Here is a 24,282-nt window from a genome sequence, read left to right as displayed (position 1 = left end):
AATGCATTATCTCATTTAATCTTCATAATAACCATATGTAGATAATCTTTATCCCCACTGAAAGATAAATTATAATGAGGCTCAAAAGTAACGCTCTTGCTCAAGATCCCCCAGCTATAAATAAGGAGCAGTGTCTTACAGGAGGCCTTGTGGCACAGATGGTTAAGCGCTTGACGGCTAACTGAAAGGCTGGCAGTGTGAACCCCCCTGAGGTGCCTCAGAAGAAAGGCCTGCCAATCTGCTCCTGAAAGGTCACAGACATGAAAACCCTGTGGAGCAGTTTTACTCTGACAAACCGGGGGTTGCCGTGACTTGGAATCAACTGGATGGCCACCGGTTTGGTTTGGTTTTTGGTGTCTTACAAAGATGCCCTCTAAGTCTGTGGTTTTGCATGTCCAGGATTTGGCAGTGGGATTATTTCCACCCTCAAATTGGAGTGGAGGCTCCTTTTCCTACGTTCCTATGGCACCTTCTTCTGAGGTTGCTAAGATCTATCGGGAGAGATTACTCAGAGTCCCTTTGGAACTGACCCACTTCAGGGAGAAGAGAACTTTGGGGGGAAGATGGGGAGATCAGGGCCCTCGGTCCTTCCCGGGTTCTCCGGGAGTGTGCAGGCCCCCACACTCCTCTGACGGGACTTCCAGCTCATCCCATCTCTTTTCTGAAGCAGGCAAGCCCAGAGGGCCGGAGTGACTGCAGCACTCTCTCCCTCCCTCCATCCCAGGAGTCCCTACTTCCCCAGCATACGGGGCCTTCCTGCTGAGTCTCCTTAGTAATGAACCTGAGTCAGAAAATGAAGCGCCACACGCAGGCGGCTTGCTGGTTTGGTAGCGCCTGCGAGCCGAGCTGCTCTCCGATCTGGGCCTGTGTGTGGCATTTGCTGAATGACACAAACTGTCAGGGGCCTGCGAGCGACTGTGGGCACTCCTGAGAGAGCTGCCACACTCTTCTGGTGGCCCTTTGTCATCTGAGCAGAGCCCTCGCTTGGCCTGCCTCTCACTGAGAGGGCAACTGGAAGGCAGCTTGCCAAGGAGGCACCGCGGTGGCTGGAGAGGAGGATGCTCCCTGGCAGAGTGAATTTGGGGACCCTTTAAACTGTCAGCCCCAGTCACTCAGGTACACACACTGGCCTCCCCCACCCAGCCCCAGACAGGCCTTTGCCAGATGATTCCAGATTCATTCATTAGCTCTTTCTTAGCCCATGATTAATTGATGCCACCCTCTGCTGCTGGGTTTTGTTTTAGAAGTCCTGTTAAGCCATTTTGCACACATGTCCCAAGACAACTGACTTTCTAAACACATGCTAGCATTGATTTTTTGATAGCCCACATTAAAATAAAAGTCTGTCTAGTGTCCCTGCAACAGCTACTCTGAGACTGCGACAGCAGAATTACTTTCTTCTGCATGTTTGTTAGAAGCATCTGTGTGTTGGCCAAGAGTAAATATCTGGAAGGCTGGCGGTTCAAACCCACCAGCCACTCCTCGGAAGGAAGGTTGGGCAATCCTACTTCCGTAGTGATACTGCCTCGGAAACCCAAGGAGGGGTCGCTATGAGTCGGGGCCGACTCGACGGCACATAACAACAACAACAGCTTTGGCCTGGAGTTCTAATGACGGCTCTCCTGGTGGTGAACATTTCACAAGTCCTGTGGCGTCTCTTCACTTCCTCGTTCTGAGAGTTTGGCTCCTGATTCTTTCTGTTGTTCCTTATAGAATTTGTATCGGTCGGACCTGAACTTCATGCGTGGCGTTGCTTGCATCATTCCAGGAACTTTGGAGATTGAAGGGAGGAAGAAAGCGTCTGAGCTCATCAGCGAGGTAACTTGCGGCCCTGGGGTGGGTGATGGGTGTCACGGCATGTACATTTCCTGACGAGAGGAAGGGCAATTGATTTTGTTTCTGATCGGGACGAAGTGAGGCAGATGTTACACTGTTAGTGGCAACTCACTTCTTAACTTCTTGACTGACTGCTTTTCTTACTGGTTTCCTACTCCAGCCTGGGTGGTATTTCAGTCAGCTTTGCAGCTGTGAAATTAATTCCCCTGTTAACATATAAGAATCATTCGCTGGGTATGAGGTCCCTGAACGGCCCAGACAGGTAAGCACTTGACTGCTGGCTGAAAGGTTAGCAGCTTGACCACACTCGGAGGTGCCTCAGAAGATGGTTCTGGTGATCTGTTATTAAAAGGTCACAGAGTTCTACTCTGCGCACAGGGGCTCACCGTCAGTCGGAATCAACCAGACAGCAACTGACAGCCACCTAAGGGGACTTTCCTAAGGTCCTTTTGAAGATTCGGACAGTGGGACAATGAAAAGAGGGCAGGCTTTTGAGCCTGACAGATGGAGATGGAAATCCTAGGCCCAGCACTCAAGTGCTGTGTGACTGCAAGCCAGTGACTTGCCCTCTCTGAGCCCTCGGCTTCTGAACCAGTCAAATGGGGATAACCACACCACCCTTGTCTGTTTTTATAAGGATTAGCAGTAATCTAAGCACTGTACTTCTCTGGCAGCTGTATATGAAATGGGTGTTATAATTTCTTAGTTAAAAGTAAATGAATTTATAGAATTCCAAGCTCAGGATTCCCTTCAGGTTCAAAAAGAATCGCTCTTTGAACTCTGGGGGGGGGGGGTGGATCTTGCTCACCCCTGAGAGGATGGCAGGACTTCCATTCATGGTCGAGGCAAAGACAAGAGGGCTTAAGGAAAGCAAAACGCACTCAGTGGCCGGCCTGAGTGAATTAGACCTGTTAGGGAGCCCTGGTGCCCCAGTGGTTAAGTGCTTGGCTACTAACTGAAAGGTCTGTGGTTCGAACCCACCAGCAGCTCTGTAGGAGAAAAGACCCGGTGATCCACTTTGACAAAGATCACAGTCTGGGAAACCCCGTGGGACTGTTCTACTCTGTCCCATAGGGTTGCTATGAGCGGGAATTGACCTGGTGGCACATAACACAGGTTCACTCACAGGTCGACCAGGTGTTCTGGGGAAGCAGGACTGGCTTTACTGTAGGAGTTCAAGTTCAGCTTTCTGCTTTGCTTTTCCAAACAAATCTCTGAAGTGAGTGGTTTCCAAACCTCATGGTGCTTCAGAACCCTTCAGGAGCTTTAAAACATGCAGGTACCCAGGCCCTGCCGGCGATTTACTGCATCCCAGTCTCCCAGCAGGAGCCCTGATGGCACAGTGGTTAAAGTGCTCGACTAGTAACCAGCAGGTCAGTGCCACCTGCCTCTCTGCAGGAGAAAGATGTGGCAGTCTGTTTCTGTAAAGATTACCAAAAACCCAACTCACTGCTATTGCATCAATTCTGACTCATAGCAACCTCCTCATTGAGTTTCCAAGGATATAAATCTTCAGATGCCTCGTCTTTCTTCCGCAGAGCAGCTGGTGGCTTTGAACCACCAAGCTTTCGGTTAGCATCCCAGTGCCTTAACCACTTCACCACCAGAGCTCCTTTCTGTAAAGATTACAGCCTTGGAAAGCCTATGGAGTGGTTCAGCTCTGTCCTATGGCAACTTACTCAACTCTACAGCAGTGGGTTTGTTCCGGGGGTGGGGGTGCGTGTGTGTGTATTTTTAAAGCTGCACCCTCGTTTCTGCCGCACCATGACAGCTGAGGAGCTCTGTTGTTGGTGACCAAAGGTCGGGGGAGACCTCAGAGTTAAATGATCATGTTCACAGTCATGGAGAAGGACTAGATTGCCTTTCCCAATTAACATCTGGTCCAACCCGTCCCGTCCTCCTCTCTGCTGCTTCCTGTTGAGTTCTGAGATCGTAGGAGCAGGTACCAGGCTGGATTCCAGAGTGACAGACCAGCAGCCTTTGCACAATAAGGATTTATAACTTCGTATAAAAACAATGTGTTTAAAGAACTCCTTGTCCTCTCTTGTGTGTGAATGCAGAGTAAATACCGTCAGCAGCCCCAGTCATTCAAGTACACGGCTGTGACCGACTCACCCAGCCTCCTTCATGCGAAGTTCAGCAATCAGATTACCAACGAGGTAACATAACAGCCCCTGATGGCTTCGGGACAGGTTTTTTAAACCCCACTAGATGGTTGCGCTCTACATACGTGTTTGTAGGGTCGTGGTGGTGGAGAGAGCATGGGGAGCGCATTGAGGTTGGGAATGAAAAGAATGTCGTTATGGGAACCTAAACATTGTCTGAAAGGAGCCCTGGTGGCATAGTGGTTAGGAGTGCGGCTGTTACCTGAAAAGTAGGTGGTTCAAAACCACCCGCTATCTGCTTCAGCAAAGATTGCAGCTTGGAAACCCTGTGGGCCAGTTCGGCTCTGTCACATGGGGTTGCTATGACTTGAGGCACCCAACATCTTCCAGAAGGAAAGAAGGCCCTGTTGAAAGTCCAGTTCAGTCTGTAATCTTTGTACTCAAGTGTGGCCCTGAGCAGCATCGGGGGTAGCTTGTTAGAAGTGCAGGTTCCCAGGCCCGGCCCCAGACCTACTGAGTCCAAGTGGCCATTTAACACATTAAGGTGTGAAAAGCCCTGGTCTATACTGCTTTTGCTCTCCCTGTAGAAATGTCGGGCGGTCAATTCTGTACTGTCATTTGGATTGATTGTCATGGGGAGGAGGTTGTCTGAGACCAGTTTTAAATAAGTGTTTGTCTGGCTTCTTGAGTCTCAGCATGTTCTTCTCACTCACCTTTCATCCAGTTCACACTTCCCTATGAAAGAATCTCATTACAGCATTCCTCTCCAATTGGTTCTGCTCATTCCTACTGGCTCTCCTACAGGTTTGAAATAGACAGTGAGGGTGGCAGATAATTAAATTACGTGTCTTCTTTAGTTCTTATTTGAGATTCTCCTTCTGACTCTAATGTTCAGAAGTCCGTTGTGGTTTGGCGATTTAAACTAATAGCTACCTCCATCACTCTAAGTTGTAAAGTAAGAAATGGCAACTTGGTGTAAGAAAATACAGAGAGATAGCATTCATGATCTTGTGCAGTAACTATCAATTACATTCTGAGTTAACCTTTCTTACCTACTCTGTGAGCTGGATGCTGTGAGGGTAACAGTGTTACTTGTGATGGCCTCTGTCTGGCCTTGGGAAACTGACCGACCACAGATCCATTTCTCATCTGAGAAGAGATGTTTTTGCCCCAGTGAGGCCATCCAGGGCTGCACTGGTGTGAAATCACCCGTGCAGAGATCTGGGTCATTAGTAAGGGATGTGGACCAGGGCTGGGGAACCTCCATTCCAACAAGCAAGAGTCTCTGGGTGGTGTAAACAGTTAATGTGCTTGACTGCTAACTGAAAGGTGGTAGGTTTGAGTCTATGCAGAGGCACCTTTAATGAAAGGCCTGGCCATCTACTTCCAAAAGGATTAGCCATTGAAAATGCTGTGGAACACAGTTCTACTCAGTCACATGTCGGGTAGCCATGAGTTGGAATTGGCTAGATGACAACTGAAAAAAAAAAAAAAAAAATTCTAACAAGTAGAGCTTCTAAATTCCCCAGGTCCTAAAATTGTCTCTAGGTTGAGTCCTTAAGGGAAAGTCTTATCATTTGAATAGCCTCAGTAGTGTTACTAAATTTATTTTTGTTTCCTTGGCTTACAATCGAGCAAAGCAAATTACAATTCCATATATTTTCTTTTTATATCACTCAACCAAGACTTCAAACTGGTTCGAAACAGTTCAGTCATGGCTGATGCAGCAAAATGAGAACAGACCCAAATTTATAAAATGTGGGTGTATACTAGAATGATAACTGGAATAAGAAAAATTAAGGGTCACAGCCCTGAAATGGGAGACTTGGGAGAGGTATAGTGAGCCCTTTTCAGGGGCCTGATGCAGGCGATTAGATTATTGCCAAGACTGTGGAGAGCAACACACATTTAAAGCAACACATTACGCTGCCATCTTTGAGCTGGGCACCGTTGTTTCCAACTCTGCTATTGAAGAGATTTGATTGGCTGTGCAGTATGCACATGCTGCCCTTGTATTCTGTTGTTGTAGTTATTGTTATTTGCCGTTGAGTCGGACCCGACTCATAGCGACCCCTCCTTGGGTTTCCAAGGTGTTATCACTACAGAAGTAGACTGCCCAACCTTCCTTCCAAGGAGTGGCTGGTGGGTTTGAACTGCCAGCCTTCTGGTTAACAGTTAAGTGCCTTAGGTACTACGCTACCAGAGCTCCAGTTTTCTAGGGAGGAGATTAAGTTTGTAGCAGAGTGTCAGCCTGTAATTTTTCCCTTTCTGCTTTTGTTTCATGAGCCATGACTGAATACAAAAGAACCAGTTCAAAGCCATGTTCTGAACTTGACTCGGGAAAGGCTGTCTTTATTGATGCAGCCTACCACAAACTGCCTGTTACAAACACAGTTTCCCCAGTTTTAGACCAAGGATCTCTGAGCACTCACTCTCCTACTTCTTTTTGCCCAGCGCCTCTATAAAGCAGCGGGAGAAGACGCCAGACACCAGTACACCATGACCCTGGGGCTTCCAGAGTTTGTCCTAGCGAAAATCAATGCGGCCAATCTGAGTGACGTAAGCCATTCTACTTGTTGACCGTCAGGCATGCTCCAAAGCTGCTGCCGTGTGTGTGAAGTTACACTATTTGGAGTCCACAGAAATGTTTTAAAATGTGTTATTTTAGATGCTCATGTTAAACGTTCCTTTGCACAAATGTGTTCAGTGCTGTGTATGGTAATGAGATTTTTTTCCCTCAAAATAGATAGCTTTTGCTTGTCAGAAATCAATTTGGGAACAGCACACTACAAATGGAAGGAGGAGCCTTTGTTCGTCAATTTGTGTAATTTTTTTTTTTTTTTAAAAGAAGATCTACATGTGTTCCTACTTTAGGCAAAATACAAGGAGTCCTGGCGTAACTTTCGTGCTCAAGGCTACAAGCTGACAACAGAGGCGCTCCCCTTCCAGACGGCTCGGGCCTCTGGAGAGATCGCCAGTGATGTGAGTTGAATGCTCTGACCTTCCCTCCTGCCTAATTTCTGTTAACTTCATGTAAAACACGGTCTGTGGCTGGTTTCCCTGAAATAGAGCAAATCTATAACCATGGGAGACAGGATGTCACCTGCAGAATATATTAGTTATGAATGAGGTTCTTTGACAGAGAGAGGAAAGGAAAGGCTCTGCTAATCGGAAACTAAGGAGTCCCTGAGTGGTGCCAAGGTTAAGCACTCAACTACTAACGGTTGGTGGTTCGAACCCACCCAGAGTCGATCCACTTCTGAAAGGTCACAGCCTGGAAAACCTTACGGAGTACAGTTCTGGTCTGCCCACCCGGGGTCCCCGTGAGTGAGAATCAGCTCTCGGCAACTAGCAACCACGTCAGAAGCTAAATCAGACCCAGGTCTCCAACAGGAAGGAGGTGATGAGTCATTTCTCATTGTAACATCGAGGGGCCAATCCCCTTGTAATGTGGAGGTGGCTGCTTGCCAGCTCCACCCGGAATTAGAAAGAGGACTTGCCACAGGAATTGTAAGGCAGCCCGCCCTCCCCCCTGTAGTTCTGTTGCTGGTGTTCGGGTTTGCCAGCTGTGTCCCACCACTCTGTTGATAACGTCCATAGCTTTGGGACGTGAAGGTGACTTTCTCTCTCCCACAAACAAATCACAGAAAATGTGAACATCAAATAAATGGATCCTGTCTTTTGGGTTTCATGCTTTGCCAAGTGTGAACGGATACAGCCCAAGTTTCTTTTTTTCCGTTTTCTGATAAATTCCTCTTGGCCGTAGGACACAGAAGGGGAACGAAGTCCTTGCTTTGGTTCTAAGGAAGTGATTTTAATTAGATAGGAAGAACAGAACAATGCTTTAATTGTTCCCTCCCAGGGTAGGAGGGCATGGCCAAGCCTCCTGTGGTTTTTCTTATAATCACCACTTTCTAGTTTAAGAAAGGAGTCCCTGGGTAGTACAAACAGTTAAGTGTTGTTACCAACTAAAGGTTGGAGGTTCGAGTCTACCCAGAGGTCTCGAAACAAAGGCCTGGGGATTTCCTTCCGAAACATCAGCCTTTGAAAACCCTGTGGTGCACAATTCTGTTCTGTCTTGCATGGGGTTGACGTGAGGCAGCATCAACTCAATGGCAGCTGGTAACTGGTGGTGTAAGAAAAGGTGGTTTGTCTGGGGTCTACGGTGAAAACACCCAGATGGGATTGCAGCAGGCTGAATGCGGGCCCCTGACTGGCTCGTCCCCTTCCAGTTTCTCTATAGACATGACTTTGTGAAGGAGCGGGGGCGTCTTATCGGGGCCCGCAGCGTGAGCGACGACCCTCGACTCCAGCACTGCCGGCGGATGGGCCAGCTGCAAAGTGAGCATCAGTACCGCAGGGAGGCCGCCAGCACCCAAGCCCAGTGCCACCTGCCCCTGGACATGGTGAACCTGGTCCATGCCAGGAAGGCCCAGGCCCTGGCCAGTGACTATGACTACAGGACACGGTGCCATGTGTTCACAGCACTGCCCGAGGACCTGGAGATGGCCTGGGCCAAGAAAGCCCATGCCCTGCAGAGTGAGGTATGGGGTCGTGTGGGTTGCAAGCCCACCCCCCGCCTTCCTCCTCCCGAAGCCTGAGGTCATGCTCTGCTCTCGCCCTCAGCTGCTTTGACTCCCCAGACAGCTAGCTACTTGCTCAACCTATTGTTTATATATAGTTGGAATCATTCACTCAGTCATTCAGCAAATATTTATTGAGCACAGGGGCTGCTACAGTGGGCTCAAACATAGCAACCATTGTGAAGAAGAGACAGGATGTGGGCAGTGTTTCTTTTTGTTGTTCACAGTGTCACTGTGAGTTGGCACCTAATAACAACAACATCAGCTATGTGCCAGGCACTGTCCTAGACCCTGGGGATATAGCAGTCAGTGGAAGAGTCACAAATGTCTGGGTTCAAGGAACTTCCATTCAAGTCCCCCTATCAGAAATAACAGCCATGACACTTACAGAGCTCTTACTCTGGGCTCAGCCCTGGGGACACAGTGGTTAAGGACTGGACTGTTAATTGAAAGGTCTTTGGTGTGGCGCACAAGCTGCTCCACAGGAGGAAGGTGTGGTAGTCTGCTTCCAAGATTCAACTAAACACCAAACTCACTGTCATCGAGTCGTTTCCAACTCATAGTGAGCCCTCCTTGAGATCCCATGGGGCGGCCCTACTCTGTCCTATAGGATCACTGTGATTCAGAGTCAGCTCAGTGGCAATGGGTTGGTTTGTTTGCTTTGGTTACTCTGAGCCAGTCACTGGTTTGAATATCTTGCATGGATTGTCTCATTTAATAGCTAAAGTACAGAATTTTCAGATCTCTTCAAGATATATTGCCTTGGCCTCATGGCCTTGAAGAGTGCAGTCATTACCAAAGTTAACAGTAGAAATCCCCGTTCTCCAAAACCAGTTAAGTTTTCAGAAAGAGGAGACAAGGGGAAGAAATACCCCCATCAGTAAACAATTTCCCTGACTTCTCTACTCTCATTTCCTGTGTTGCACCACCTGTCCTCGGGGCAGCATGCAGGGAAAATCACAGAAGTTTCCTAGGATGTACTTAGTATATATGCACGTGCTGAACCCTGCCCACCACCCAGCTTTCCTTGGGCTCATCCGTTCCCAGCCACACTTGGCATGTGAACAATGCTTTCACATTCCAACTTTCAGTTTACTAGTATTACTCCCATTTTTATAGATGTGGCAGCTCAGGCACCAATAACCTGAGGAACACCTTAAGGCCACACAACTGGCAGGGCAATGACTTGCTCAGGACCACACAGGCCATACAAGGCTAAGGGGTTCTTCTAGCTCTGTCTCTTGACACCCGGCTTGGTGCTCTTTGGCTCCCCCTGGTGGCTGGAATATGAACCTAGGTGCTCTGCCGCTGACGTTGGCTCGCAGGTGTGGGGTAGCTAGAACACAGTGACAGGTGGCTCTTCTCAGGGTCTGAGAAATCGTCTTAACATCAAAACCATTCTACACGGGGCAACAAGAGCCCCTCCTCTGTAGGATGGTGTGAGGACTGAGTGAGAAAATGGGTCGAAAGGAAACCCTACTCTGCATGAGTAGCGATTATAATGAGTTTTACTAATATGATAACAATATCCTGCCTTGCCTTTCTTCTGACCTCCTGTGCAATGGTTTGCATCGTTCTTGGGCTAGAACTCGGGCTGATGGCTGCAGTACCTACATCTGCAACAGCAGTGCTTCAAAATGGGGGTGCAGGGAAACCCCAATGCATGAAGCTGAAGGGGGCTCCAGACCTTAATGTTTGTTAGGGGAAATGAGGAGACTGCCATTTGGGGAAGTCAGGTTCAACTGGGCAGCAACTCCATTCTGTTATCTCAGAATCCTTCCCCGAAGCCATCTCTGGGTAGCTGATTCCTCTTGGCGCCCCTCCCTTCTCCCCCTCTTTTATTGTGAAGTCTGGGGTTGGTGTGTTGTTTTTGGGGTCGGTGTGAATAGTCAAAGCTGGGCTGGGAGCTGCAATATCAATAGACGATCCATTTTATGAGAGAGTCGGAGGCACAGTCAGATCTTTGGGGAACCTGCATCTTGCTTTCTGACTTACCTGCAATCGTACTGTTCAGCTCAACAAAAGGCAAGTTGAAAGAGCGCTCCCCACTTCATCTCGCTTATGAAAGGAGCAAGGCTGGGCTGTGAAGAGGCCCTGTAGGATTATTCTCTGTAACTTAGAAATTTATCCAATTTTCTCTGTTCTTTATCAGAGTGGAAGGCAAAAACGTTGCCGGTGTAGACTGAAAGATCATGGTATGAAAAGCAATCTTACTGACACGGGGTTTTGAAACCTGGTCCTACGCCTGAGTGATGTCTCCTTCCCCAGTTGGATAGCAGAGTGGAATTTGCACAGGGACATTAACCAGCAGACAGTAGATCAGACACGAACCCTCTTTGAGGCCAGCTGTGAGGAACGCTGGGAATTCTGAAATGAAAGAGAACTAAAAAGGCCGAGAGGCTGATTTCTGCAGTGATATTTTGCGTTACAGCAAAGCTTATATCTAAATTAGAGAAATGCCATCAGCTTCGTTTAGATCCAAACTTGAGATTTCCTTAGAGAGGTTTTTTTCCACCTTTAAAAATACCTAAGTTCCATCAAGAGAAGAAGAAAAGCGTTCGTGTGACTGACTGTCCTCATTGTGGGTGATGGTGGGCAGGTCAGAGAAGAGTAATAAGATTTAACATTTCGGGAGACTTCTAATCAGACCTGTTGTCTTAAAGCATCGCTTACTGTTTTTCCCAGGAATGATGGCTGCTCAACTGTAGTCCCCATCTTCTGGGCCCTTCAAAGGAAGAACGAGGCTAGGGCTTGGCCTACGTTTACAATATAAGCAAATTGTAATAATTGCAGTGGGAAGGGGGAGTAAAAATGGGACAGAGAAAGATGAAAATGGTTGTACTCAGGATCGGCCAGTTGTATCCAAGTTTGTTCCAGTGTTTAGAGTCCTGCTGTAATGGCTCCCCACCTCCTGCTACTACTGCTCTCTCTAACACACACACACACACACACACGCCTTTAAATTACAGAGTATCTCTTGCCCCTGAGTACACTTAGGTGCTTTCATGAGAACATGGGGGTTGTAATCTTGGAGGGGTTATAATCTCCAGGTATCATAGAAGGAAACTGAGTCACGTCTTGGTATCAAGTGATTTTTTCCAAGTCACAGCATGTTGATCCCGAACTCACAGCCCTTTATACCTGAGCCGTGTCTAGAAGTTTCTGTTTAGACAGGTGGGCAGTCACCTCACTGCTGGAAGGAAGCCCATCTTGGCTCGCTCTTTAAGTGCTCATTCACGCTTTGCATCCCGCTCACCTGCTGGCAGTGCCCTCCGGTATCTCGTGCGTGATCCATTCTTTTTAATTCCTGGCCCAATGCACAAATGCAGAGAGTGGATGCGGTGCCGCGTGGGCTGTGCTCAGAATGAAGCTGTTGTGACGAAGCATTATTACGATTGCTTTTATAAACCAGGGCCTCTTGAAACGCCCTCACAGCCTTAGACGTTTTCCTGATGAGAGGCAATGATTTTCTTCCCGCAGCTGCGCTACAAAGCTGACCTGATGGGCATGAGGGGTGCGGGCTGGCTGGCTCTGAGCTCCCCGCAGATGGAGAGTGCAAGGAAGGCTGGAGAACTCATCAGTGAGGTATCACCTGCCTCGACACGGAACTACCCAGCAGCCTAGCATTTGTTTCCTTTGGAGGAGGAAACCTGCCCGTGGGGTGGGCTCCCAAGAGGGCCCAATGGCCACGTGGATCACCAGTGCTTTGCTAGGACCATTTCCAGGCCAATCCCAAAGTGGAACAAGATTTCCCTCCCAATTCATTCACTGCTGGGGAACTAAGGCACCTTCTGAATTGGGCAATGAAAGATGACTGACGCATTAGAAGGTTACTGATAGATATGCTATGTCCAATTATGAACTAAACCGGCCCATTACTTTCATGAGTAGGGGAGAAATTTGCCACCCACCTACGGAATTTACTCACAGTGTCCACTGTCTGGAGGTTATATGATTACCCGTTGCCGTTGAGTTGATCCCAACTAGCATAGTGCCTTAAGCACTTGACTGCTAACCAGAAGGCTGGCAGTTAAACCCACCAGCCACTCCTCGGAAGGAAGATGGGGCAATCTACTTCCATAGTGATACTGCCTCGGAAACCCAAGGAGGGGTCGCTATGAGTCAGGTCCAACTCGACTGCACATAACAACAACAACATGACGACCCCTGTGGGTCAGAGCAGAACTGTGCCCTGCAAGGTTTTCAATGGCTGATTTTTCAGAAAGACATCACCAGGCCTTTCTTCCGAGGTGTCTCTGGGTGGATGAACCTCCAATCTTTCAGTTAGCAGCTGACTTCCTTAACCATTCGCACCACCCGGGGCTCCTGTATGATTTCAGATAATGTTAAGAGTTCCACAGGGATGCTGGCATGACCCGAACCCCCTACCCTACTGGCCTTGGGATCTTTGCCGTGGAATCCCCTGGAGGGTGACACTGCTTTCTTCAGTTTCTTAATAATAGAACTTATTGGACAGGGTCCAGCAGGGCCACACAGGTGCTGAATTCTGCTCTCTCCTGAGCCCCTATACTGTGCTGAGTCATGGTATTTTGTAGCTTCTCTCTTTAGGAGGGTAAATATCTGCATCATGTTCCTTATCACAGAGGTAGCTTAGACCTTTTCCTTATCCTTGATTGCATGTGCCCACCAAGAAGAGAAACTTGTTTTCCAGTAACATCTTTGGCACATTTGGTCCTGTGTTGGTGGGGGGTGAAGCCACATCTGGACAGACACCTGAGGTCTGGTATGTTTCTTACAGACCAAATACCGTAAGAAGCCAGACAGCATCAAGTTCACCACAGTGGTCGACTCCCCAGACCTGGTGCATGCCAAGAGCAGCTACATGCACTGCAACGAGGTGGGTTCCTTCTCACTCATCTCATGTGTGCTGATGAGGGTAGTGCCTCTCGGGGGTTGGTGCTTGATATAGATGGGTAGATGTGAGTGCCAACCCTGGTTTGACCATCTACTGCCTGGATGGCTGTGGAGCAGTTACTTAAGCTCTTCTAACCTCCTTTTCCTTGTTTCAAAGGGAGAGTCATGACAGCAACCATCTCATAAGATTAAATGGATTAAAAACAAAAAACCTGCTGCTGTTGAGTCGGTTCTGACTCAGAGTAGAACTGCCCCAAAGGGTTCCCTAGGCTGTAATCTTTATAGAAGCAGGCTACCACATCGTTCTCCTGCAGAGTGGCTGGTGGGTGAGCAGTCTTTTGGTTAGCAGCCAAACATTTCACCACTGTGCCACCAGAGCTGCTAAAATGAATTAAATGGGGATTAAATAAGTAAAAGCATGCAAAGCTTGTAGCAAGTGCCTGGAACAACAAATAAATGTCCTTAATAAATGTCCCTTACCATGGTTTTGTTAATAGTCATAACAATAATAGTACTAAATATTATTGATGATACTTCACCAAACACAAGCTAAGCTAAGCTACATTTTGATTTTTGATTGATGGTCATAGAATTCAGAGTGACCGAGTTAGGAAAAAGAAAAAAAAAAAGAACAGTTACATTAAAGGCTTCTTTCTGCTTTTACCCTCTGCATAATTTAGCCTCATTTCCTCCCCCCTATATTCATTTGGAGGAATGGAAAGTTACATATTTTCTTTCCAGAAATTGCAGCTTTACACATACAGCAACGACTGCCCTGTCCTCACAGAGAGCCAGCATGTGTACTGACCGGTGCACGTTTGCAAAGCCCATATTGAGCTTGGAAATACATTGGAATATTCAACATTATGTTTTCTTTCCTAAAGATAGAAGAGACTCAACCACTTCCTAAAATTTTTCATAATTCTTAAATCAGCACTCTTAATATAGCAAATAAGACAAAGCTTAAGATGTACAATTGTGTCTTCCTGGGATCCAGGTGACAATGAAGGCTTTAATTTTCTGAACACATGCTAAGGCATTTTGTGATGAAAAGGAGTTACAGCTGCTGTGTCTTCTTGTTATTCTTACTCTTACTGTTAGTGTTAAACAAAGGCATGCCCAGTGCTCAGCTGCAAAGATTCTCTGAAATACCCACACAGTTTGACAGTTTGTATGTAAAACACAGGATGGCTAGCCATGACATTGGTGTGTGGCCCATTTAGAGCAAATCTTTTTTTCTTTTTTTTAAATTTTTGTATTGTGTTATATATACCTCTCTCTCTCTGTCTCTATACATCTATCTATATAACTCACAACATTTGCCAATACAACATTTTTCAGGCATACAATTTAGTGATATCAATTACATTAGTCAGGTTATGGAGTCCCTGGGTGTCACAGACTGTTAAGCTCTTGACTACTAGCTGACAGGTTGGCAGTTCAAACCCACCCAGAGCCACCTTCAAAGACAGGCTTGATGATTTGCACCCCATAGGTGACAGCTTTGAAAACCGTATGGGGCAGTTCTACTCTGTATGCTTGGGGCTGCCGTGAGTCAGAACAACTCAATGACAATAACAGCAACACAAAAGTCATGTTGTGCAACCATCACCTGTAATCAATGCCAGATTTTCCATCACCATAAGTAGAAACTCACGGGGGGGGGCAGATCTCGAATATTTTTAACACGGTCTAACTGCAGCCACCTCACCTGACCCTAGCTAGGTAGGCACCCTCCATCCACTGGCAGGTTCTGGAAGGATGCTTTCGATGTGCAGGGCTGGACCCCATCTCCTCTGGTGGGTGGGCACTCGGTGAGAGGGCAGGAAAGGACATCAGCTTGCTTTTCCCCTATGATTTCAACAAGTGCAGTTCTACATTTACGTGAGTTGCTCTTACTCCCAGCGTCTGTACAAGTCGGGGGATGCTGAGGCCCTGCACAGGTACACCCTGATCCCTGACCACCCCGAATTCACCCGAGCCCGCCTCAACGCACTTCATCTGAGTGACGTAAGTGAGCCTATTGTTCATGTGACAAGCATCTGCGTGTGCACGTTGTCTGTCCCTATGCTGGATTTGTTGGACTGTTTTTTCAATTGTTGCAAAAATAGAGACCACACAACATTTGCCAGTTCAACATTTGCCACTTGTACAATTCAATGGACCCAATTACATCAGTCTGGGTGCAACCATCACCAATATCCGTGGCTATATTTCAAACTGATTTTTTTTTTTTTTAAAGTGCTAGGAAGAAGGACTGATGGTGGGACACACTGCCTGTGTTCTTCAGGTCACTGCCTCTCTGGGACTCAGTTTTCTCAGCTGTCAAATGAGGGTAGGGCTGGACTCAATGACATCAGTGGTCCCTGCTAGCTCTGAGGTTCTGTCCTAAGCATGGCTTCAAGGACTCTGTGCGTGCTGGGTTACGGTCAGGGAGTGGCCCCTGGCCCTGGCAGCTGTAGACGCCTGTTCTGCTTGTTTGCTGGACCCGTCTCCTTAGCCATTCAGAGAGTGTAGCTTTGCAGCTGGAGCGGCAGTCTTCGGCCCAGCAGTTTGGAAGGATACCTCAATTGAAGCTTGTCAGGTCCAAATGCAGCTCGCACTTTGTGCACGGAGCTGTGGCCTCCAACACTTTTGTTTCCCTTAGATGTATGCCCTTTGCGTGCATAACTGAGAAGCTGTTTCCTAAACCCAGGCTTGTTGTTAGCAGGGGTTGGATGTCCCTGGCTGTAATAGAATAGGCGGCCGCTCGGCTAGCAAAGCTGTGATCCTCGGATAACAGGGAGCCGGGCGGCGGAATCAAAAGCTGCTGTCAGATCCGAATCACACAGGCCGAGAGTGTCCGCCTGGGGCAGCGCGGGGCCTCCCAGAGTCCAGCCATTCTTCCCTCTCTGGCCTTGCCATTGTGTCCTGGGGCTCCGTGCAGATCAACAGCTGCTACTGTTCACCCCGGAGGTGGCTGCCTCGCGGGGGATGGTGAGAGGCACCTTCTAGTTAGCGTGTGTATTAGTTTGTTGCGTTTGTAAAGCCCTGTGGGATCCCATGCAGTGAATGCAACGGTGCTTTGTAAATATGAGTTATTATGACCATTTGATGCTTTTGAGGGATGCGAGAGGGATAATTTTAGAATAGCAGCTCTGGTGCGCTGACCTCCATCCTCCTCCCCCTTGGCAGAGCTTGGACAAAACATGTGTCTCATTAATGCTCCAAGGATGGGGGAAGGCAAGGCCTCCATTTGAGGAGCTGTCAGAAGCCCATAGCCATGGACACTGGGATAAAACCACCAGGCCATTGGGGTCTGTTAGAAGGAATACAGCCACCCCAGGTTGGTGATAGAAGCATCTTTGCTGTGACAAGGGATGCCAGTCTGCACAGTCCTGGAGCTGAAATTAGCTGCTAGGGTATGCGGATATGGAGAACTCATGAACCTCTTGAAAGCTCACTCTTTTGGGGGCGTGGAGAATACGTACAATTGGATCAAGTGCTCTGTGCGGAAGATGTGGAGGGAAACTGACCTTCCTGGGCAAAGAAAGCCATTGAGATGTGTAAGGCAGCTGAAATAACTCAAAATCAAATGACTCTAATGTGTGAGGATGAGGACAAAACTGTGCCCACTGTGATAAAGAAGAAGAACGCCCAGGGTTCCAAATCAAAGAGCCTGTGGAATCTAAAGGCTCCCAGTGGCAAGGCAAAAACCTCAACAGAATAAAAAAACTCAGGGAGGAAGTGAGCACAAGCAAGCAAATAGTACACAGGGAGAAGTTACCAGGTGAAGGGAGCCAGTGCCTTATGGAGCACCCCAATCTGGGTCACAGTCTCCACTTGGCCCTGACAGACTCTGGAGCTGGGGTAGCATGGAGACCAGACTGGGGTGATGCTGGAGTTTCATGTCATGCAAAATTTGATGTAATTACCTAGTCCCAGTAAGGTATGGAGGCCGTGGTTAGGAAGCCACTGTGTCCCTTTTACAGAGTATGAGGAGGGTTTTGACTGTATTTGCTACTCTCATACTTGTGGGCCCACCAAAACAGGGTGTATGTGTGTCATTGTCTCAATGCTCCTTCCTTTTCAGGTATCACTCAGTCCTGGCTGCTGCACTCAGTGGTGACCCAGTAAATGTAATCAGGTTGGCCTTGTTTGTGACCCATCAGTTAGGTGATTACCCCAGCAGTGGCTGGTTGCATATGTCCAGGACCTTGAATGTTGAAGGCATAAGGCTCATGGATGTTGGAACTAGAGATGATGATGAAGGTGAAAGTGATGATTGATGATGAGTTCCGCCATTGGCCCAAGTCACTCGTGGCCCCTCTAGTTCCAGGCCCAGAAGTGGGGTGGTGGGAGGTTCTTTGCTTTCCCTTTCATCTGCTTCTCCTTTGCTTAATCCCCCAACTCCCCTGGAGGACAGGAGCCCCAGTCTTGACCTCCATTTCCAGGTAACAAAGGTAAGGTTTTTAAGGGCCCTGTGACCTGCTGCAGTTCATGGAATGAATGAGCGACCGGCCCAGTCTGGGGGCTGTCACTTTGTCATCTGCCAATAATGTGGTCTGGTTGCTCTCTCCTGCTGTCTCCCTTCTCTGCGGCGGAATAAAGGGCAGTCCTCCACCGGGCTCTCCAGATGACGCCTTTCATGGAGCCATTCCCTTATCTTGAACAAAGCTACATGAAGGCATGGAAGATTTTGATGCCTCTCTCAGTGATGTGGGCTACCCGACAGCTAAGAGGATGTGATTACAGATGCCCAGAGGATGTGTGAGAACAACTTGCAAAGGGGAAAAAGCAAAAAATGAAGATATGATATACATGGGCCAGGTGCTCAGCCAGGATTTTGACAAATTCAGTTCAGGTGAAGGCTGTTCCCTTAGTTCAGGCACTGGGGTGCACAGGAGACGCGGCAAGCCTCATAGACGGTAGTTGGGACATGGCCCTGAAGCCAGGCTGAAGACATTCCCAGGAAGTCTGTGGAGCTACCAAACATATGGTTCCAAACGCAAGGAACAGGGCTATCAGCTGTGAGAAACAAAGTTCCTGAACGCTGAGGTGTGGCATCTGACAGCTGCAGGCCTGAGGCACTGAAAGTGAAGGCAAAGACAGAGAAGAGTGGAGGGCTCCTTCTGATACCAACGGCCAATGAGCCTGACCCACAGACCACAAGAGCAGGGACTAATCTCATGTTGGGACTCAGAGAAAGCCTGATGATGGCTCCATGGCCAGCCCAACCAATCCTGGAGCTGGGGCGGTCTCAGAATGTCCCTGGGGCCCTGGACTCTGCCATCCTGGGTATCAACAAGGCAGAGAGTACAGGTTTAGCAACCTCTTCTGCTACGAACCAACCACATGAAAAGCAGTAGAGCTGCTCACTCCCTGCTTACTCGTTTCTTTGTTTTCCCAATCTAGAAAGCCTACCGAAACTCATGGGAGCAGATCCGGGCTGGCGGCTGTGACTTCAGGCTGGACGCTATCCCATTCCAGACAGCCCGTGCATCCAGAGAGATCGCCAGTGATGTAAGACCTGTGTCTCCTCCTGGCTTACCCATAGGTTTTGTTATGTTCTTCCCAGTCCTGGTGAAAGGTAAAACCATCAGGACCCTCTTGAGATTCTCACCTCACCAAAGTTGAACATATATGTCAAATGAAAGGGAAAATAAAATAGGTCTTATTATCTAGGATTTTAGCCAGAAATTTGAGATTGGGGAAAATTATAGTCAAAGAAGCCTTCTTAGAAGTTCGTGTATGTGTACCTAGAAATCAATGAATATGAACCAGTTTGCTGATTTGCAATAAAGAGACTTCTTTTAGCTGAAGTATAGTGTGGCAGGAAAGTAAGAGGTTGGGCTTTTGCCCTGCATTGACTGGATTACACACCCTGGCTCGGTCACTTAGGGAATGACAGTTTGGTCTTGGGTGAGTTAATTAAAGTCTTTGAACTCAAGTTTCTATAGCTATGAAATAGGGATCTAATGCTTGTCTCCAGGGATTGATGTGGGCATGGAAACAAAATGATACACAGCAAGTGCACATAGCAGGTGTTCACACACGGCAGTTATTATTACCAAAGAGGGAGAAGTCGTAGACTAGGGAAGTGCCCCTCAGCACTAGATCTGTGCTTGTCTGTGAACTGTCTGCTCCCAGTCCATGATGAGATAAGTACAGAAGTCGAGAGCAAGCATTTAGAAACATTTCCAGCAATTTGACATTACGACAGCAAGCTTGTGTTGGGTGGATTCATCTCATTGAACAGGGTAAAGGCCAGTTGAATGTTATCCAACTTGTGTGGGACGACTCCATACTAGTCACGTGTTATAGGGCCATATGTTGGTCTTTGATGGACGAGAAATTTAAAAAGTGAAACAAAATGAAACTGGTCCTTTACTACTGATAGTTGAGTTCTGGGCCAGGTTCCTCAAAGCTGGGAAGAATCAAAGGCTGTGGTGAGCAGACACATTTTCCTTCCAATTGGAGTATTACAATAGCAACAATGTCAGTAGATACTATTGGTCTCACATGCTTTAGACATGCTACCAGGAGGGACCAGTCCCTGGAGAAGGATGTCGTGCTTGGTAAAGAAGAGGGTCAGCAAAAAGAGGAAGCCCCTCAATGAGATGGATTGACACAGGGGCTGCAACACTGGGCTGAAACACAGCAGTGATTGTGAGGATGGCCCAGAACAGGGCAATGTTTAGCTGTGTTGTGCATAGAGTTGCTATGAGTTGGTGACTCGATGGCACCTAACAACAATAAACCATAATCAGTGGACACAGCCTATGCCTGACATGACACTCAGTCCTCATTTTATTAACATCCCCATGGGGTGGAGATTGATTCTCCCATTTTAACAGATGGGGAAATGGAGACTCAGAGACATTGAGTAACTGGTCCCAGGTCACACAGCTAGAAGGTAGCAGAACCAGTGCAGAACCCAGCTCCACAGGAACCAAAGCCTGTGCCCTTAACCTGCTGTTGGATTTCCTGCTGAGATGCCAGTGGACTGGGGGAGGGACATGTCCATGACCTATCTGTTCCCCTGACATGTAGTTCCGGTACAAAGAGGCCTTCCTGCGGAACCGGGGCCTGCAGATTGGGTACTGCAGCATCAACGACGACCCGAGGATGAGGCATTTCGTCAGTGTCAGCAAACTCCAGAGTGACAACGAGTACAAGAGGGACTTTGCCAAGACCCGGTCCCAGTTCCACAGCTGTGCGGATCAGCCTGGCCTCCTCCAAGCCAAGAGGAGCCAGCAGTTGGCCAGTGATGTGCACTACAGGCAGCCTCTGGCCCAGCCCACCTGCGACCCAGAGCAGCTGGGCCTGAAACACGCGCAGAAGGCTCACCAGCTACAGAGCGATGTGAGTGCTTGCCCCCACCTTAGCAAGGCCCTTCTCCCAGTGCCCCTTCGTGAGGGGCGGCCGTAATTCCACAATCCACCCACAGACTGAGATAGAATCCAGGCGACCTTAGTGCCAGAAGTCATAACAGCAATGATTACCATTTGTTAAAGGAGCTTGGGTGGTACAGTGGTTAAGTGCTCAGCCATTAATGGAAGTGTTGGCAGTTTGGATGCAACAATCGCTCTGCTGGGGAAAAAACCTGGCAATCAGCTCCCATAAAGATTACAGCCTAGCAAACCCTATGGGGGCAGTTTTATTCTGTATTATAAGGTCACCATAAGTTGAAATTGACTCATGGCATGCAACAACAACAATAAGAGCAACCATTTGCCAAGTCTCTATTGTGGGTCTGGTTCTATGCCCAATGCTTTCTAAGCATTGTGCCATGCAGCCTTCACAACAAATGCAATACTGTCCATTTTACAGATTCAGAAAACAGGCTCAGAGAGGTTCAGAAACTTATTTAAGATCACACAGCAAATAAGTGACAGATCTGGGATGTGACCCCATTTGACTTGATGTGAGAGCCCAAGTTCTTGATTGCAATGCTGTGCTTTTTCTAATGGGTCTTAGTAGTTAGCTAACCTACCCTTTGCTGTTTTCCTGGGAGGAAATTGAAGCCCAGAGAGGGGAAGTGACTTCCCCAAGGCCCCAGATGAGTTAAGGTAGCAGCTTGAACTTGAACCAGGTCTTCTGACTCCATGGCTAGTTCCCTTCCCATCCCCACCCCACTCCACTCTCCACCCCTATTGCCCTATTTGAATGTGAAGATGCAAGAGATGACAACACGCTGGCCTGGCTCACAACACATTGGGTCCTCTATGCCAGGGATTTCCTGCTTAAGGTAATTTGCTCCCCTTGTCCTGTCTTACTGACAACATATTCTCTATCTCACAGCTGCCCTCTTTTTATCCTATCCACTCCGTGATCAAACCATCCCATACCCTGCTGACCTATTCCTCCTGCTTCCCTCCTTTCCCCAAGGTCAAGTACAAATCAGACTTGAATCTGACCAGAGGTGTCGGCTGGACCCCTCCCGGCTCCTACAAAGTGGAAATGGCTCGCCGGGCTGCAGAACTGGCCAACGCCAGGGGCCTGGCTCTCCGGGGTACTTATGTGAGTAGCAAGCTGCAAACTGAACCCTAGCCTGCAAGGCGTTGGGGGAAAGGCAAACCCATTGTTTCTTTTCATAGTTTATTTTTGGCCAAAGGTCAGCTGGCTCTAAAGAAGTGTGAAATGTAGCTTGAGCAAGGAGCCCGATTTCATGGGTCTGAGATGACCGGGCGGGTGACACACAGGTTAAACTTCCTGCAGGGTTTTCTCTGATGTCACAGCCATTAGTTCTGCAGAAGCAAACCTACTGGGGCTACATCAATCTGGGGCCAGGGCAGCCAGGCTGCAGTGACTGCTTGCTCACTACATGCGCGGAAAGGGTCAGGGACTCGCTGGTTGCAACAGTCGGGGTTTTGAATCTGACTTTGTTCAGAAAAAAAAGACGCCAAGTCTGAATCAGAGACTGGCTTTACTGCTTTCTCCTTCTTGCCTTGAGGGTCCTTTTTCCTGGGGAAGAAGGGAGGGGGAGGGGCAAGGAGCGTGAACATTTTAAATGCCCCTGGAGACCCTGGGTCAGGAAAACGGTTAAGCACTGGATGATTAGGCGAAACCTTGGTGATTTGAACTCCCCAGAGGCACCTTGGAAAATAGTCCTGGTGACCTGCTTCTGAAACGTCATAGCTTTGAAAATCCTACAGAGCAGTGCCGCTCTGTACACGTGGGCTCGCCATAAGGTGGGATTGACGGCAACCACCAGATGGAGGCGTTTTAGACAGTTTGTGCTAAGGGGGCGGGGATGGAGCTTGGTTTTAACTCAGGGAGGTTATGTTTGGTTTCTGCAGGGAGCGCCAGAGGCTGCGAACCCTAGTGGTCATCAGCAGGAAGACGTGAACCCTGATGCCACTGAGATTCTGCACGTCAAGAGGAGGAAAGCTCTGTACTGAGTGGCGTCCACCCAAGAGCCTGGGCAGAGAAGCTGGAGAGGATGTTTGCTCCCAGAAAGAAGCTTTCCCTAGGATCAGCTTGGATAAGCTGTACAAACAACACACCTAGCCACTCCACTCCACCTCTATTGAACAGCGCCAGTAGGAGAGTGAATGCAGGGTGTTGTGTTTTTGGTCTTTATCTAGCACCTGGCAGTGGCTGACTGGTTCTGTGGGGTAGCTCTTGTGTCTGGAATAAAGGAATAAAGATGTACAGATAACTCCCACTGGGGCTGGCTGGGCACTCTGTAATTCCTGTCTGCAAATGTTCAAGGTGCAGCCAGTCTCCTTGAACACTGATTTTCTAGAACAATTGTTGGAAGCAAACATGATGCTTTTCAGGTTGAGGCCATCGTTCCTTGGGTTCCCCAGGGGGCAGAGGGAGACTTTGAAATGTTAGAAATGCTGATCCAGGAAGCCTGGGCTGGGCAGCGAGTGTCTTCACTTGACCTACAGACACTCTGCTATGTGCCCAAGAGGCTCCTCAGGTCCCTTGCTGCCCGATGTGGCCTTGCCTTGTCTGGGTGCTACGGAGAATAGGCTCTGAAGTTCAGACGACACCACCTTAGAAGCCAGCCTCTCTTTGGATGGTGACTTTGATCCAATTCAGGAACTTGGGCACTTGGGTGTAGACCCCTGGCTTCTTTCCACATTCCACACCCCAGCTCACTATCCCGTAGATGTAGTAGGTACCATCCTTCTCACAGGTCAGAGGGCCTCCTGAGTCTCCCTAAGGAAAAAGAGGCACGGATTCAGCCATGTGAAGCAGAATATATTTGGAAAGGCTCCCACCACCTGCAAAGGGATGCCAGGTGGGGTGGGATGGAATCACGAGAAGGCTGGAGAGTAGTGGCAGGGCTCTTACTCTGCCTCATGTGACTGACCCAGGGCTCTCAAGGGAGAGGTACAAATACTGTCCTTTATACCTGAGTGAGTGACAGTTTGGCAGAGACACCTCAGGGCTGTGATACAGTGCTATTGGCATGAACAGCCCCCTCCTGACCCTTAGATAGATAGGTAGGTAGCTTGATTAATAGATAGATAGGCAGAGCTGATGATTAGATAGGTAGATGATAGACAGATAAATCATAACTGCTCTTGACTCATGGTGACCTTCTCTACAACAGAATGAAATGTTGCCTGGTCCTATGTTATCCTCATGACTGCCAGCATGTTTGAGTCTAACACTGCCCCTGTTACAAATATTACTGAGGTACATCATCAGGGGCCCTTGACTTCCTCATTCTGGCAGCCAACCTGTAGGGTGGTATGCTGTCTGAGCCAGCAGGGCACATACAGGGTGAGCAGCATGGGGACTCAGGGACAGCCTGGCCTGGACATTAAAGCAAAGTCCATGGGGTTTGGGGATTCCACACCAGGCTCCACCACCTGTTAGCTGTGGGACCTGGGGCCTCAGTTTCACAAAGTATAAACTGTGGGTAGAAATAGACTTCCCACCCC

At 48.4% G+C, this 24,282-nt stretch overlaps 2 protein-coding genes across 2 annotated transcripts in view; one reads left to right on the top strand and one right to left on the bottom strand.

Moving 5' to 3' along the window:
- The window catches only part of LOC103197659 (nebulin related anchoring protein), a 91,911-nt gene extending 69,129 nt beyond the window's left edge, over positions 1 to 22,782 (top strand). Inside the window, exons 25-36 of the mRNA XM_007941608.2 lie at positions 1,714 to 1,818; positions 3,897 to 3,995; positions 6,396 to 6,500; positions 6,816 to 6,923; positions 8,174 to 8,485; positions 12,005 to 12,109; positions 13,284 to 13,382; positions 15,305 to 15,409; positions 18,794 to 18,901; positions 20,432 to 20,743; positions 21,770 to 21,901; positions 22,681 to 22,782. Coding sequence (XP_007939799.1) covers positions 1,714 to 1,818; positions 3,897 to 3,995; positions 6,396 to 6,500; positions 6,816 to 6,923; positions 8,174 to 8,485; positions 12,005 to 12,109; positions 13,284 to 13,382; positions 15,305 to 15,409; positions 18,794 to 18,901; positions 20,432 to 20,743; positions 21,770 to 21,901; positions 22,681 to 22,782 — 1,692 coding nt within the window. The remainder of the gene's footprint in view (positions 1 to 1,713; positions 1,819 to 3,896; positions 3,996 to 6,395; positions 6,501 to 6,815; positions 6,924 to 8,173; positions 8,486 to 12,004; positions 12,110 to 13,283; positions 13,383 to 15,304; positions 15,410 to 18,793; positions 18,902 to 20,431; positions 20,744 to 21,769; positions 21,902 to 22,680) is intronic.
- Positions 22,783 to 23,386: 604 nt separating this feature from the next.
- Positions 23,387 to 24,282, bottom strand: part of HABP2 (hyaluronan binding protein 2) — a 25,443-nt gene continuing 24,547 nt past the window's right edge. The window contains exon 13 of the mRNA XM_007941586.2: positions 23,387 to 23,551. Coding sequence (XP_007939777.2) covers positions 23,387 to 23,551 — 165 coding nt within the window. The remainder of the gene's footprint in view (positions 23,552 to 24,282) is intronic.

The sequence above is a fragment of the Orycteropus afer genome, unplaced genomic scaffold (genome assembly GCF_000298275.1).
Source record: "Orycteropus afer afer isolate SDZICR_OR568_19922 unplaced genomic scaffold, OryAfe1.0 scaffold00082, whole genome shotgun sequence".
NCBI classification, from domain to species: Eukaryota; Metazoa; Chordata; class Mammalia; order Tubulidentata; family Orycteropodidae; genus Orycteropus; species Orycteropus afer.
The sequence above is the reverse complement of the archived record's forward strand: the minus strand, read 5'-3'. Positions and strand labels throughout refer to the sequence as shown.